Source organism: Helianthus annuus, chromosome 15 (genome assembly GCF_002127325.2).
Source record: "Helianthus annuus cultivar XRQ/B chromosome 15, HanXRQr2.0-SUNRISE, whole genome shotgun sequence".
NCBI classification, from domain to species: domain Eukaryota; kingdom Viridiplantae; phylum Streptophyta; class Magnoliopsida; order Asterales; family Asteraceae; genus Helianthus; species Helianthus annuus.
Genome location: NC_035447.2, coordinates 49,479,446 through 49,496,778, shown reverse-complemented (window position 1 = coordinate 49,496,778; position 17,333 = coordinate 49,479,446). Strand labels below are relative to the sequence as shown.

The window sequence follows — 17,333 nt, the reverse complement described above, 5'->3', positions numbered from 1 at the left end:
AATGTTATACGGCTCGTATAAATGGAGAAAATATTAGGTCATATAACATTTTATACGGTTCGTATAACATTATATGTGGTTTAGATCGTATAATGTTATACGACTCGTATAACTCTATACGTACCGTATACATATAGGTATGTGAAAATAAAATTTTAAGGTGTGTAGGAATAGCATGAGCCAATAAAAACTAGGTGCATGATAATATAAAATAATTATTCAAAAAGGAAACAAAACCTAAAATTAAGAAGTCTTAAAGCACAAGGTACAACTTAACACAATGCATTTTGGCTTTAGCAATCAACAGTACAAAGAAAAAGACGGCTTAAAATTATATAAAGAATAAACAGGATCATACATTTTAAATCCACAAAACCAATCAAATCTTCACAGATTGCAAAACACAAAATTAAAAAAAAAAAAATGGGAGCACAATGCTCTAAACAGGTGACACGCCGGAAACTGATCGCCGACGAGAAAAAAACTCTCCGGGAACTAGAAAAGAGCTGCGGCTGCAACTTTCCGGGCTCCGATCACCACCCCACCGACCGGAAAAACTGGATTGCCGGCCTCAACCCGGAAAAGATCCATATTAACCAGATTGTGTGGCCCGGAACCCATGATTCCGGTACCAACAAGATCGGAATCCGAATGATCTCTCGCCCGTTCGCGCAATGCCAATCCCTCTCCATCTACAAACAACTCGTACTCGGGACCCGACTTCTCGATATTCGTGTCAACGAAAACCGAAAAGTCTGTCACGGGATTATGGCCACGTATAGTATTGACGTCGTAATTAAAGACGTCAAGAAGTTTATTTCGGAAACTGAGTCTGAAATAATAATTCTCGAGATCCGCACCGAATTCGGGCACACTGACCCGCCCGAATTCGAGAAATATTTGGAGGAAAAACTAGGGGAATATTTGGTCCATCAAGATGACCAAGTGTTTAACAAAACAGTGGCTGAGATTTTACCCAAACGAATTATTTGCATCTGGAAGCCTCGAAATTCGGACCCGCCGAAAACGGGTAGCCCGTTTTGGAGTTCGGGTTATTTGAAAGATAATTGGATCGACACGGATTTGCCCGCAACGAAATTCGAGAGTAATTTGAAGTATTTGGGTCTGCAACCGCCGGTTAGCTCGCGGAAATATTTTTATCGGGTGGAGAATACGGTGACACCACAAGCGGATAACCCGGTTTTGTGTGTTAAACCGGTTACAAACCGGATCCATGGGTGTGGGAGGCTGTTTATTGCGCAATGTTTTGCGAAAAATATTGCGGACCGGTTGCAAGTGTACTCGACGGATTTTATTGATGAAGATTTTGTTGATGCTTGTGTTGGTCTTACGTGGGCTAGGATTGAAGGGAAAGCTTGAGTTTATTGTTATGTTAAAAGGTGCATATTATGTTTTAGTGATTTATGTTTTATTGTTTCATTCTTGTTTGTAAAAAATATGTTTATGTAATAAGAATGTGTGTGTATAGGTTATTGTTATTTGATTTTGTTATTGACGTTTTGTTTCTTGTTTTAGAACTCAGTTTCTTGTGTTTCTTGTTATAATGATTGTGACTTTTTGTTTGATATTCTAGGTCGATGTTTTGTTCTTGATTTCTTGTTGTAGTAGAATACGTTATTGCCTGTGAATTAACGAAAAACAAGTTCGTTCTCGCTTATGTGCTATTACAAACCAACAACAATGAGTTGCATTGATAGGGGTTCTGTAACCATCTAGATCGAATAGTTATCTTCTTGTTCTTGTTTCTTTATATTTTTTTCAACATGTAAATTGATGTTTCTATCAAACTTGCTTAGAATATGTTGATCATCAAAATAGCTCATTGGAAGGGATTCCGGGGCCAAAGCCTTTAGACCACCCTTCGACACTCAAGCCAGAATCTTTATAATGGTTTGTTATGTTTGCTTAATGGACTCACCACTAATGGGTTTGTTATGTTTGCTTAATGGACTCACCACTAATGGGTTTGTTAGCTGTAGGTTGATAAAAGATTCATGGATCAGTGTCTCATGGCTTAAATATTAATGGGCCCAAGCCAGGAAAAAAGGTAGTCTCTTCAGTTATGCTCCTTATCTTTAAATTGTGTTTTGTAACCATCACTAGTGCTCTTGTGGTGACCACGAGTATTTAAGTTCCACCTATGATGGATCCGGATGAGTTTTCCTCTCCAGGTCTCAAGTTCGAGTCTGGGTAATAGGGGTTTCTCATTGAAGGAGTTTAAATTGGGGATCTATAGTGCGAGGGGCTCTCTAGCGCGGACCCGATTAAGACAACGTAAGCTAGACATCCCGACATTCGCGAATAATTCACACCTTTCAAAAAAAAAAAAAAAATTTAACACCTGTTTTGACACAAATCACACAATCTATACTGTATAATAAAAGAAACCTGTTTTGGGACACTTGTCATTCTCTCCTTTAATTGATTAAAATTATTAATAATACTAATAATAATAATATTTGATCTAATCTAATACAAATAATAATAATATTTAATCTAATCTAATACAAATTCTTATTATTGATTCAATAACGGATAACCTATTGTTAAACTAAAACTTCAATAGAATCTAAAATCTTAGCTAAACAAGTTTCGAAATTCATAATAATATTAATATGTTAGACTAAATATATATTTTATATATATATATATATATATATATATATATATATATATATATATATATATATATATATATATATATATATATATATATATTATTGGGGTAGGGATATGGTAAAAAGTGTCTAAAATGTAAGAAGGGTAAGAAGTGTTTTAAACCATTGGATATTTGATCTAATGGTTGAGATCAATATGGTATAAAAATGTAAATTGTGTTTTAATTAGAGGGACCTTATGTAAAATTGAAGGGCAATAGTGTCTTTTTTAATGTTTGAAATATGGTAACGCATCGCAAAGCAAACAAGCGACACGCAATGTCTAGTCAGAGTAAATGGGTCAAAAATAATGTATCGCGAAGACATGTTCGCCTATAAGTGAACACTCACCCCAAGAGTTCCCAGGTAAGAGTGACTGGTCCGATTATGTGGATTTGTACGAACACTCTAGCCTTAGACAGAAAACCCAGGGTACAGGCATTCACTCTTCCAGTTCGCACGTGTTCACACTATTAAAACCCGAAAACCTTGATGAGACTTTTGAAAATTCAAAGGGGTTCAAAACCTTATAACAGAGGGTTCAAAACCTAGTAATTAATCATCCTAGAACAGATGATTAATTTTCAAAGCGGATTCGGAATCGAAGTTCTCGTTGTGGTTATCACCTAAGGATAGGTGAGGTGCATGTTTTAAAATCTAAACACAAGATAACTTGTGTTAGGGTCCTAGAAAGTTATAGTCTAGGTCAAAGCATTACTAATAACCTAATTCCCTATAACCATTGGCTCTGATACCAACTCTTCTGTCACACCCCGGCCGCGTATAACATGTAACCGCGGCGGAAACGCCGGGGAGTGTTGGGACAGAATTAATTGTTTCATAACCATGGAAATCAAAGTTACATTTTATTTATTAAACAAGCGTAATACATTGTCTTAAACAGGAAAACAAAGAGTTCGTGACATAATTAAACTAGTCTATCTTTATTTTTAGTCTCTAAGGCACAGGTCCGCCCTAGTGTCACCATTGTCATCCTACACGATAGCTCCTGAAAACACATATGAAAGTAGGTACGTCAGCATAAAAATGCCTGTGAGATACATAGGTTTTGTGAAAATGGGATTCATGACTTGAGTTTAAAGAATGTAACGTCCGCTTTTCCATAATGTTAGATTACTTACAAAAGAACAATTTTTCGGACATCAAAATACCAACTTTGATACATAGTAAAATTTTTACAAAATTTGGGCATGACCCGTTTGTAAAACGGACATACCCCCTGTTTTGACATAATAGACGACATTCACCTACGACCCTATTGACATTAAACTACCCCAAACAAAAACAACAAGTTTTCAAGTGTAAGACTTCTAACAAGATTTAATCAAAGTAACAAAACGTGAACCCAAAAGTATGCATATAAACTAGCGGAAGCGCTTGGTATAATAAGGCTTGAACACGTGCTCGCTCCATATCTCCAAATCGCCTATAGAGGTGTTTTACCTACATTAACAATCAAAATTTTAAAAGGTTAGTTATCACCATAGTAAATCATAACCTTTCGTTTTAGCTTTATCCATACAAAAACATTCTTACTTTTACGCATTCGACTACCCCAATAGTTGGGTTAGGCATAAACACTATCATCGAGAGTTAAGCATACACATTCGACCCGTTTAGTTGGGTTTAGCATAAACACTCTCATCGAGAGTTAAGCATACACATTCAACCCGTTTAATTGGGTTTATTTGCTTTCAACATTACTCTTTCTTCTATCCGTAAAACGGATTATAACTTTCATCTTTATTATAGCATTCAAAGCTATCCGTTAGAACGGATGGCGTCCATCTTTACTTGACACGATGGAATTTCAATCGATCAAAATGCATAGCTTATCACCACTTTCGTTAGCATACCCAAATCCACTAGGGATTTGTCGCTTACTTACTACTTGTTACATTTGTTATACAAGGATAGTTTTACATCAAATTATATAAATAGAAAATATAACAAGGATTTGTATGCAACGAAACATACATAGCTTTCCATACCCGGTTCGACTAAAAGTACCGGGTATGATGCATTAACTTTCGTATCATAATCATTTCTCAACATCCGCTTATGACGGATCTAACTTTACTTTCAACAATCAGATATCTCAACGCTCACGGTTCCAACATAACAATTTAATACATTAGAGATTATTATACATATGACAACATAATAAAAACATAAAGTGTACACTAACGTACCTCGATCTTGTGAACCTTCCGTTTTCCTAGTATTGGAACCTTCCTCCATCACGCCTATAATTACACATTCATTCGTTTATTTAGTACATCAACATTTCATTCATTCATCTTTCAAATCATATACATTATTCTTTTAAGCATTTCATCGAACACTTGGTGTTCATCATAATTACAAGCATTATTTACAAACATACAAGGCATGAATTTCCACTAGTTCATCATATAGTTCATTCCAAAATCGATCCTCATTCATATCTTTATTTACCATAGATAAATTTTCTATAATTCAAGCATTACAACATCACCATACATCAAGATTTCACATATCTATAATCACATTGATCATCCTTTTCATATTACAATTTCATAAAATGGGTTTTTACTAAAATCCTTCAAATAACCTAGAATCAAACATAATTCTTGTTCTAGAAGGTAACCCTAACTCAGATTTCTCAAATTTAGACACAAAATTCGAGATTGGGTCGAGCCCCTCATTCTACAAATCATCAAATTCAGAAAATTAAACTTACCACTAACAAAATAGGGTTAGATTTTCGCAAGGAGGGTTCATGCACCGGATTATCTTATGTATTTGGCTTCGATTCTTGATTTCTTGAAGCTAGGGTTTCACCTTTCTTTTGCCTGCTCTCTTTCTCGAACGACCAGAACCCAAATATGGGTGTTTGGTTTTAATTTTTGTTTATTAACTAAAACATTTAGTTTATTACTTACACATTGAACCCTTCCACTTAGAAAAAGTGTTCAACTTAGGCTTTCCCAATACTAACTTATCATTTTTGTCATAATTCATTACTATGTTAAATTATTTGTTTATTTTCACCTATTATTAAACTAAACAAGTTTTGGGGTGTTACAAGTCTACCCCCTTAAAGGAGGTTTCGTCCCCGAAACCTTTCTCATTCCAACTAGACCACTTCTACTCTTACTTTTTCATCTATTCATTCACGACGCTTAATACAACATAGATGCATTCGGGATCTTGGCCAGAGTTTCATTCTTGCATAAACGTATTTGTACGCATTGTCCCTCCGTTCTTAAATCAAGTAAATTACTTTCATAATCACATATAAGTCAGAATCTGATCCAGAGCTCTTATTAGTGTCGTTTTCACTTTATAATGCTAGTTCCTAGCACACCTCATCACTGGCAGTTCGTTCATTGAAGTTTATTCAGAATGTATACTATTGGTCGTACAAGCTTATGCTTACGACTTGTTTCTATCTTTCTAAATAAGCATAACGTATTCATACATTTACTAATATAAATAAATCGATTTATTTCATTCTGCACACGAATCATGCATGATATGATTCATTATTGTAATCATGAGCAAACCCTATTATCTCATTAATAACGTTCTTCTAATTACTTTCTTGTTCATAGGAGGGCTGAGCATAACATCTTACGTATACTATAAACATTTAATGACTTAGTGGTACTAATACAAAGCTACCCACTTCCTAATTACTTTTTCATACTTAATATGAGTATAAAGCATCATTCTACGGTTACTACCGTCGCTTGAACTAATTACAAGTTTGATTTTAGCCTCAAATTTAATCCTTCGCACACTTTATTATTAGCTCCTTGCGTAAACTACTTATGATACAACTAGGTATGTTGTGTATGAGCACCATACGAGCGTTTAACCAATTCAGCTCAAACTTTCATTTAAGGCCTTTAGACCTCCCTCTTAACGACATTCATACCTTCTCACGCTGACCATTACAGGTCGATCATTGTATACCATACCATAATTATTCTACCATTCATTTTGTTCATACTTACAATTAAATCTATAGATTCTTAATCATTATTCAAGAATTAAACATTTTACTAACCTCGCCTTCAATGCATAAGTCAGTTATCCGTGTGCCGGATCGATCCGCTTCTTTATATGTACCTCCCGTACCAGAATTGGTCTTATTCATTCATAAAATATGCTCCCACTCGTGAGCATCCTTCCACTAGCTTCATTACTATCATCTCACGAAGAATTCCATTATATTTATCTATAAATAATTAGTTAGCACATAACTTTTCATAATTGCGTCCTACATGGTATTTGTTCGCCTATTGGCTCTTTCACAATTTTCTTACGTACATGCTAAAACATATCATACATTCCATTTCTTACATACTATCCTTTCATTTTATTGGTTATTTCGTCAACTTTCACAGTTTGACCTTTCACGATCAGACTAACGCCCCCTTACCTATTGTGGTTGCATCGAGGTACACGTTCGTACCTTATACTCGCATAATTGCAAGGACTTCATTTATTTCGTTTAACTTTTCGGAAGTCTAATTGTAAATACATTCTTACATATGGGTATCAGTTATCCTATTCTGACACATCATTCTCTAGTCGAGCCCTAAGCTCTTATTAAAAATATAATCTTTTTATACGTACCTGGCGCGGGTCAAAACCCTTGACTCGTTATTTATACTTTGCGATGGTTAATGTTTTCCAAACTGTGACAATGCATGCCCATACATTATGCTCACCTATAAGTAATAAACTTGACAAACCGAACATTAAATACCGGGTTCAAACGACAATCGCCATTTGACCAGTATAACTTATTTGAGTTTGGTACTTACTTTTTATTCTCACTTGTTCAATCCGTCTTCACTTACGGATTCGAACTTTTAATTTATTACGTTTCATTCTTACCAGTTTGAATTCATTTCTCAGATTCTAGCATTTTCATCTGTACCTTTCGTTCTTCTGTCGTATCATTTACCATGTCATTTCTTACGTAACACTTCTAGCAATCGTAAGTAATTATTATTTACTGTCTTTTACAATTTGACCTTTTAAAATTAATCACACTTAGTACTTATTGTATATAAGTATTGTTGTACGCGTTGTACTTACTTTCAATTCGAACATATTTACAAAATGTCTTTAGCTAACACCCCAACTAATATTCTTTCCATACCTTTCATCAACATTGCCAAGTTTTCATTCCTGCCTTAGAGCTTCTCAACTAAAATTTATGACCGATTTACCCTTATAATGAGGTCTTATCGGCTTAACATTATGCCAACAATTTCAACAAAACGTACCATAACATTTCTAATTTATTTATACATTTCACTTTGATTTCGAATATGCAAACATGTATACACCTTCATGTAGATAAATTTGAAGTGATTGCAAAATCACTTACCTTTAGTGTTCATGTTCATGCTTGCCTCATTGCTTCCTCTTACCCCGTTTGCTATCCATATTTGAATCAACTGACGAGATTTCCATCCTTACATATTATTACATTCATAACATTATTAGCTTATGTGAGCATACATACAACTATTCATTTTCTTTCTATTCATACGTTAATTGACTTATAAACGAGACATTTATTAATAACTATCTCATTTCAAATCCATACAACTAATCTATCATCAAGCATAACACGTAAATCACTTAATACATAATACATTAACTCTTTACTTTAGCATTTGTGTCTGATGACCATTTCATGATATCCCTATACTGTTGACTTTTAGATAGTCAACTGTCTTGCTTACACACTTCAAACTTTTGAACATGTAATCATCTAAATATGATAGACCGTAATATTAATATTCTTCGTATTTCATACATACAATTTACGTAATCCTCCAAACAATACACATATATGCATTCACTTTCACGTACTTTCACATGCTAATGGCTAATGCTTCATGATTCTACAAATAGTAAATATCATTCAAGTTAACTATATAACATAATTCCAACGTATCCTTTACTAGTAAGCTCGTATGATTCGCATTTAGCACATATTCGCCTCTTAATCATACTAGAGCAAACCATTAAATACACATAAGCATCATTCCATTCATGTACAAGGTACAAGCCTCAAATGCATAATTCTATCAAAGCATATATTTATCCGAATTCTCATACGAATTCCACCTAACTCACATTCTTCAAATTATTTTCACCACTAATCTTATCATTTTTCATTTTCATTTATAAATCAATTCAGGTTCCTTCACATATTCAAGTACTTTAGTCTACATTTACTTCCTTCATTATTCATTATCATACATTTCCAACTCCACTTTATACATTCGTCATTCATTTCATGCCATTCCATACGTTGCATTCGACTTTTATAAATTTTTACTTTATCGCCAAATATCTACGTAACTTTACATAACTTATTATATCTTCTAATAACTTGACAAGAACATAAAACGGGCATTTCTGAGAAGTACGGGAACTTAATTTATAATTCGCAAGCTTTCAATATAACACATACTTCGACCTTTGATTACAACATTTGTAATCATGCATTCTAGTTTTTTTTTACACCATTACATGCCTTTCATTATATCATAATTCATTAGTCTGCATTTACTTAATTTACATTCTTACATTTCAATTTTTTTTTTTGATCTTTTAAATTTCGTAACTCTTATCTTATCATTCGATTCATCACTTCCGACTCTTACGAATCCATTCTTATTGTAACCACTAATTGTGATTACATACATCTATTAGGCCTTATGTGGACCTTACATAGTCATTAAATAGGCTTTCGGATAACCCGGCAACTCAAAATGTGAAAAACAAAAAAAAAATTCTGGCGGACCAACTTTGCACGACCCGTCGGCGACGGCTAATGGTCCGTCGGCGACGGGCCTCATAATGTGGCGTCGGCCACTTGTTTCCGTCGACAGACAGATAGGGCGTCGGCCCGGGAGGGGGTGGCGTCGGCGACGGGCACCCAGCCGTCGGCGACGGCCTGTCGTTTATTAATCCGCTGCTGCTTTCATTTTAAGTGTTTTAACTCTTTTCGGGTCCATTTCCGGCCGTGCGGTCCCTAGAACTTATCATTTTTTTTGCCCACCATAATTACCCTGTCACATACTTAACTTAAATATTCATCATAAACACACTATACATACTCGTGTTTAACAAAAACTTAAAGTTTTACCTCATTGGCGATCTCGGAGCGAGCACACTTTTGCACGAGCCATCGGTTTGAGTTCGAGCACTATGACTCTTGCCCGAATCCCTCAAACCTTGGCTCTGATACCAACTTGTAACGTCCGCTTTTCCATAATGTTAGATTACTTACAAAAGAACAATTTTTCGGACATCAAAATACCAACTTTGATACATAGTAAAATTTTTACAAAATTTGGGCATGACCCGTTTGTAAAACGGACATACCCCCTGTTTTGACATAATAGACGACATTCACCTACGACCCTATTGACATTAAACTACCCCAAACAAAAACAACAAGTTTTCAAGTGTAAGACTTCTAACAAGATTTAATCAAAGTAACAAAACGTGAACCCAAAAGTATGCATATAAACTAGCGGAAGCGCTTGGTATAATAAGGCTTGAACACGTGCTCGCTCCATATCTCCAAATCGCCTATAGAGGTGTTTTACCTACATTAACAATCAAAATTTTAAAAGGTTAGTTATCACCATAGTAAATCATAACCTTTCGTTTTAGCTTTATCCATACAAAAACATTCTTACTTTTACGCATTCGACTACCCCAATAGTTGGGTTAGGCATAAACACTCTCATCGAGAGTTAAGCATACACATTCGACCCGTTTAATTGGGTTTAGCATAAACACTCTCATCGAGAGTTAAGCATACACATTCAACCCGTTTAATTGGGTTTATTTGCTTTCAACATTACTCTTTCTTCTATCCGTAAAACGGATTATAACTTTCATCTTTATTATAGCATTCAAAGCTATCCGTTAGAACGGATGGCGTCCATCTTTACTTGACACGATTGAATTTCAATCGATCAAAATGCATAGCTTATCACCACTTTCGTTAGCATACCCAAATCCACTAGGGATTTGTCGCTTACTTACTACTTGTTGCATTTGTTATACAAGGATAGTTTTACATCAAATTATATAAATAGAAAATATAACAAGGACTTGTATGCAACGAAACATACATAGCTTTCCATACCCGGTTCGACTAAAAGTACCGGGTATGATGCATTAACTTTCGTATCATAATCATTTCTCAACATCCGCTTATGACGGATCTAACTTTACTTTCAACAATCGGATATCTCAACGCTCACGGTTCCAACATAACAATTTAATACATTAGAGATTATTATACATATGACAACATAATAAAAACATAAAGTGTACACTAACGTACCTCGATCTTGTGAACCTTCCGTTTTCCTAGTATTGGAACCTTCCTCCATCACGCCTATAATTACACATTCATTCGTTTATTTAGTACATCAACATTTCATTCATTCATCTTTCAAATCATATACATTATTCTTTTAAGCATTTCATCGAACACTTGGTGTTCATCATAATTACAAGCATTATTTACAAACATACAAGGCATGAATTTCCACTAGTTCATCATATAGTTCATTCCAAAATCGATCCTCATTCATATCTTTATTTACCATAGATAAATTTTCTATAATTCAAGCATTACAACATCACCATACATCAAGATTTCACATATCTATAATCACATTGATCATCCTTTTCATATTACAATTTCATAAAATGGGTTTTTACTAAAATCCTTCAAATAACCTAGAATCAAACATGATTCTTATTCTAGAAGGTAACCCTAACTCAGATTTCTCAAATTTAGACACGAAATTCGAGATTGGGTCGAGCCCCTCATTCTACAAATCATCAAATTCAGAAAATTAAACTTACCACTAACAAAATAGGGTTAGATTTTCGCAAGGAGGGTTCATGCACCGGATTATCTTATGTATTTGGCTTCGATTCTTGATTTCTTGAAGCTAGGGTTTCACCTTTCTTTTGCCTGCTCTCTTTCTCGAACGACCAGAACCCAAATATGGGTGTTTGGTTTTAATTGTTTATTAACTAAAACATTTAGTTTATTACTTACACATTGAACCCTTCCACTTAGAAAAAGTGTTCAACTTAGGCTTTCCCAATACTAACTTATCATTTTTGTCATAATTCATTACTATGTTGAATTATTTGTTTATTTTCACCTATTATTAAACTAAACAAGTTTTGGGGTGTTACAAAGAAACGTTTAATAACAGTCAGTCATGAACCTTGTAACTTGTTTTGTTTTATAAATTGTATGAAAAACGATGAGATCAGATGATATGTATAAATGAAGTGTAAGGTTAAATGAATAACCTAGTAAAATGAGTTTGTATAAGATAAGTTGTTTGTAAAAATAATGTCTTGTGAAGAATATGTTATTTGTGTAAAACGTAATATGTCTAAACTGAAATGATCTAGATAACGCTAAGGCATGTAATATTATACAAACATTTATATATAGGAAGTACCAGCCGCGTATCCACCATGTTTGTATCATATTACATACGCCACGTTACTCAAACCATTTACCCAAACCAACCACCATGTAAATCGTTCATGTATAAACCAATTGTCAAGTGTTATTGTGTAAATCATATCGAAATATCTATGCTCAATGTAAACCACCCAGTATGTATATCAATATCGAAATGCTTATGTTTAATGTAGATCATGTAATGTGTACCCAAAATATATCTTGTATGGTAAGTGAGATGTATCAACTAAACCATATGTAAAATGCACAAAACAAGGTATTGAAGTAAAACATGGTTTAAATCAACGTTATGTTTTGTGGAACAATGCATGCTATACTGATACAAACATTTATGCGGTATTGTGAAAATGCATACATCCAAGCCTTGAGACTGTGGCGATAAACCCTTAAACAAATTAAAGGTTCATCTAAGTTATGTGTATCGAATTCGGTCATTCCTTTCATCCAAACCAACCTAGGATGTCCGGAACGGGAGTTGTCAATTCCTATGGTACCACTACCTACTAACGAATGGCGTGATCAATGTTAATGAATGTATTGTTCCATGTTAAACAAACCAAATGTCATACCAAAATGTAGGCATGTGATGAATAATTGTACTAAGTACGCACACAATGGGCATACATAGCATAAAATGTAGTGTAAAATGATGTACTAAGTACGCACACGATGGGCATACATAGCATAAAAGTCATGTAAATCAATGTACTAAGTACGCACACAATGGGCATACATAGCATGAAATGTAATGTAAAGCAATGTACTAAGTACGCACACAATGGGCATACATAGCATGAAATGTAATGTAAAGCAATGTACTAAGTACGCACACAATGGGCATACATAGCATGAAAGGTAATGTAAAGCAATGTACTAAGTACGCACACAATGGGCATACATAGCATGAAATGTAATGAAATCATGTACTATAATGTACTAACGAACATAGCAGGTATATGATGTGAAAACATGGAAAGCATGAAAGTAACAAGTAGGCACATGTGTTTCACTCCAAAATGTTTGGAAAACAGTAAAAGAGGGGTTCAATGTACTCACCTGAGATTGCTTTGAAGTTCTTGTATAATAACCAAACAATGCTAGAGATCACGGAATATCAAACGGCACCTAATAGGTAGCTATGTTAATATACCGGACCAAAATCGGAAGGATCGGATAGTATGCGGGTTCGTAAACCAAACGAGTATGGAGACTCGTGTAATATGGTTTAACAAATCCTACATACTAAAATGAAACCTAACCTAAGTGCTTACGGCCCATTACGACCCGTTTAGGTAGCTTATGCTACTTTAACGCGTCGTTCGCGTAGAACGCGTTTAGAACACCTAACATCGTGACCACAAGGTATAACTTCGGAAGGTTACAGCTATGGTCACCAAATGTGTTTGGTCGGATCCTAATGATCGACCAAATGGGTCGGGTTCGAAAGTATAAGCGATGGTTTAGATCGCTTACCTTACGACCCTATATAAGCACTATACTAAAAGTGACGAGCTAAGCATGTTAGAACATGCTTAACTAAGTTTAGAAAACAGATTTGGCATCAAAACAAACGGATTTGATGCTCACGAGTAGTTTGGTTACAAAATATGCAAGAATGCGCATTTTGGCCGAAACTACAACTCGTCACAGAGCCTTGATAACGTGGTAATCAGTAGGTATAGTCACTACGGACTATAACCATCGTGATCACGCTCACGTTATGAAGTTCCCACGAACTTCGTGTTGACCATAGGCTGGTCAACGCAGAAAGTCAAACAAAACGTTGACTTTCGGACTCGAAAATCGAATAAAAGAACGAAAGAACACTTACGAAGGGTCCCCGAAAGCTAATCTCGATCCAAGAGCTCAGGTATGAAGCAAAGGCCTCAACTTAGAGCTTTAGATCAGATTTTGTGAGTTTTTAACCAAAAGGAGGGGGGTATTTATAGGAAAAGCAAAGCCGTTAGGATCGTTTCTTGAATATCGTGCCACGATCTTATGCGTACACTTGTCAAGATGTTGTGGTGGCTCAAAATGACCCTTAACTCCTGAGATTGTGAAAGGGCATTGCCCTTTGGAGTGTTTGAAAGGCCAATCTTCAGCCAAAAACAAGTTTCTGCATCTGCAGGGGCCACGCGGCCCGCGTAAGGATTTGGTTAGGGCTTACGCGCCCCGCCTGGCCTTGTCTGATCTGCACCACTTGCAGAATTTACAGTTTAGGTCCCTGTCGCGTGTTTAAGTCATTTTCAGCACTTCTAAGGCCCGTAAAGCCAACTTTAAGGCCCTAAAATGATGCCTAAACATTGTGGACATGAAACATGCTCAAAAGTATTCCGGATGTTGGTTCGTTTGGCCGTACGATCGCGATGTTCGGTTAATTACGACGCAATACGCATAAGCGCGAAAAACGATCCAAAATGCGTAACGAATGGATTTTTCTTATGCCAAACACTAAGGCATAATATAAGGATGCTTACATAAATTTTTGGATGTCCGGATGTATTCAGAACGTAAGTTATGCGCGAAAGTGCAAATTTGTGCACTTTTTGACACTTTTAGCCCCTGAATGATCCAAAAGTTTGTTTTAGCATACCAAACCCCTCAAAGCCTATTTCTAGGCTATGTAAAGGATATTTATGGTATGTTTAACTTATGTACATGTTCCGGAATGTTCGTTACAGTTCAAATTGGCATACTTTCGCAGTTTGTCAAGTTTAGTCCCTGTAAGCGAATTAACTTGTTTTTGCCATACCAAAGCCTTCAAAACTTATTTCTAAGTTATGTAAAGGTTATTTAAGATATGTTGAGTATGTGTTGATGTTTCGGAGTATTTGTCGCACTAAACTGAGTACGTTTACGCACCAGTTTGCGTATAATTCTCCAGAAAGCGATGTAGAGTTTGAAATTGAACAAAAGTCAAAATATGAAAAATGTAAAACACAACCAAACAAACATTGGGATAAAATAACAATGTTTTATTGATAACTGAACTGTTCATAATGATTACAAGCACAAATGTTACAGTCTCCCCTACTTGTGGAAATTTCGTCCCGAAATTTATTTAGAGGAAACTCGTGGAAAAAGATGCGGATATTTTGCCTTCATTTGATCTTCACGTTCCCAAGTAAACTCGGGTCCACGTTTAGATTCCCTGCAAACCTTGACCAAAGGAATGCGCTTGCGTTTAAGCCACTTGACTTCACGTTCCATGATTTCCACCGGTTTCTCAACAAATTTCAGTGTTTTATCAACACGAATTTCGTCAAGCGGTATGTGGAGGTTCTCATCAGCTAAACACCTCTTGAGATTGGACACGTGAAAGGTTGGATGAACATTTCCAAGTTCAGGAGGTAATTCAAGTCTGTAGGCTACCTTACCGATTCTTTCGACGATCTTGAATGGTCCAACGTATCTAGGTGCAAGTTTTCCTTTCTTTCCGAATCTGATCAGACCTTTCCAAGGTGAGACCTTAAGTAATACACGATCACCGACTTGAAAATCCAAGGGCTTGCGTTTTAGGTCCGCGTAACTCTTTTGACGGCTTCTAGCTGTCTGAAGGTTATCACGAACTTTCTTAACCTTATCTGTTGTCTCTAAAATGAGGGCAGGTCCAGTAAGCTGAGCCTCGCCGATCTCATTCCAGCAGACTGGTGAACGACATTTTCGACCATAGAGAGCCTCGAAAGGAGCCATGTAGATGCTGGAGTGATAACTGTTGTTGTAGGAGAATTCAATCAACGGAAGATGTGAATCCCAACTACCACCAAAATCGATCACACAAGCTCTAAGCATATCCTCCAGTGTCTGGATTGTTCTTTCAGACTGACCATCCGTTTGCGGATGATAAGCTGTGCTCAGATTAAGTTGGGACCCCATAGCAGATTGCATGGTTCTCCAAAAATGAGAAGTGAAACGAGCATCTCTGTCAGAAATGATGTTCAAAGAAACCCCATGTCAAGCTACAATTTCATCCACGTAGATTTGAGCAAGTTTGTCAGCCGAGAAATCCTCACGGATTGGCAAGAAATGTGCTGACTCAGTAAGACGATCAACAACTACCCAGATGACATCGTGACCTTTCTTTGTGCGCGGGAGTTTAGTAATGAGATCCATAGTAATGTTTTCCCATTTCCAAACTGGGATCTCCGGTTGCTCCAATAGTCCAGAAGGATGCTGATGTTCAGCCTTAACCTTAAGACAAGTAAGGCATTTCGATACATATAAGGCAATGTCTTTCTTCATACCAGGCCACCAATACTGAATACGAAGATCCTTATACATCTTATCTGAGCCAGGATGAATAGAATAACGAGACTTATGGGCTTCATCCATAAGCAAGGTACGAAGATTATCTTGGCTTGGGACCCACAAACGGTCCATGAAGTAATATGATCCATTGTCCTTTAATTCTAGAGTAGGTGTTATGTGATAAGAAAATTCCTTATCCATCAAACCTTGTGAAACACAAGATTGTTGTGCCTGAGAAATACGTGATTGGATATCGGATTGAGCTTGGATAACAGATTGGACATGAACACAATGGAGCTTAGTACGTCCCTTGCGACTCAAAGCATCGGCTACGACATTCGCCTTACCAGGATGGTAGCGAATCTCGCAGTCATAGTCGTTTAGAAGCTCCACCCAGCGTTGTTGCCTCATGTTGAGTTCTTTCTGATTGAAGATATGTTGAAGACTTTTGTGGTTTGTGAAAGCCAGACATTTTGTACCGTACAAGTAGTATCTCCAAATCTTAAGAGCGAAGACAACTGCGCCCAACTCAAGATCATGAGTGGTGTAGTTCTTCTCATGTATCTTCAACTGCCTCGATGCGTATGCTATGACTTTGTTTCTTTGCATCAGGACGCAGCCAAGACCTAATTTAGATGCATCACAATACACGACGAAATCATCATTACCCTCGGGCAAAGTTAGGACAGGCGCGTCGCAAAGTTTTTGTTTCAAAGTCAGAAACGCTTCCTCTTGCTTGAATCCCCAATCAAAGGGTTTGTTCTTCTGAGTCAGAGCAGTTAGAGGAACTGCAATCTTTGAGAAGTTCTCAATGAAGCGGCGATAATAACCCG

The 17,333-nt window shown here is 36.2% G+C and overlaps 1 protein-coding gene and 2 long non-coding RNA genes across 3 annotated transcripts; 1 reads left to right on the top strand and 2 right to left on the bottom strand.

Annotated features, from left to right (window-relative positions):
* Window positions 1-357: 357 nt before the first annotated feature.
* On the top strand, window positions 358-1,499 carry LOC110911565. The gene has a single exon (XM_022156193.2). The coding sequence runs from the start codon at window positions 424-426 to the stop codon at window positions 1,378-1,380; it is 957 nt and encodes a 318-aa protein (XP_022011885.1). The 5' UTR covers window positions 358-423; the 3' UTR covers window positions 1,381-1,499.
* Window positions 1,500-3,795: 2,296 nt separating this feature from the next.
* Window positions 3,796-5,541, bottom strand: LOC110909650. The gene is made up of 3 exons (XR_002575512.2): window positions 5,422-5,541; window positions 4,892-4,945; window positions 3,796-4,142 (listed from the first exon to the last, which is right to left on the bottom strand). It is a non-coding gene; the product is annotated as an uncharacterized LOC110909650 (long non-coding RNA).
* A 3,768-nt stretch (window positions 5,542-9,309) lies between these two features.
* LOC110909648 lies at window positions 9,310-11,726 on the bottom strand. Its single transcript, XR_002575511.2, has 3 exons — window positions 11,610-11,726; window positions 11,080-11,133; window positions 9,310-10,330 (listed from the first exon to the last, which is right to left on the bottom strand). It is a non-coding gene; the product is annotated as an uncharacterized LOC110909648 (long non-coding RNA).
* Between the last annotated feature and the right edge of the window lie 5,607 nt (window positions 11,727-17,333).

Excerpts from the sequence above, each read along its gene's own strand:
- LOC110911565 (XM_022156193.2), top strand. The coding sequence starts at position 424 with ATGGGAGCACAATGCTCTAAACAGGTGACACGCCGGAAACTGATCGCC.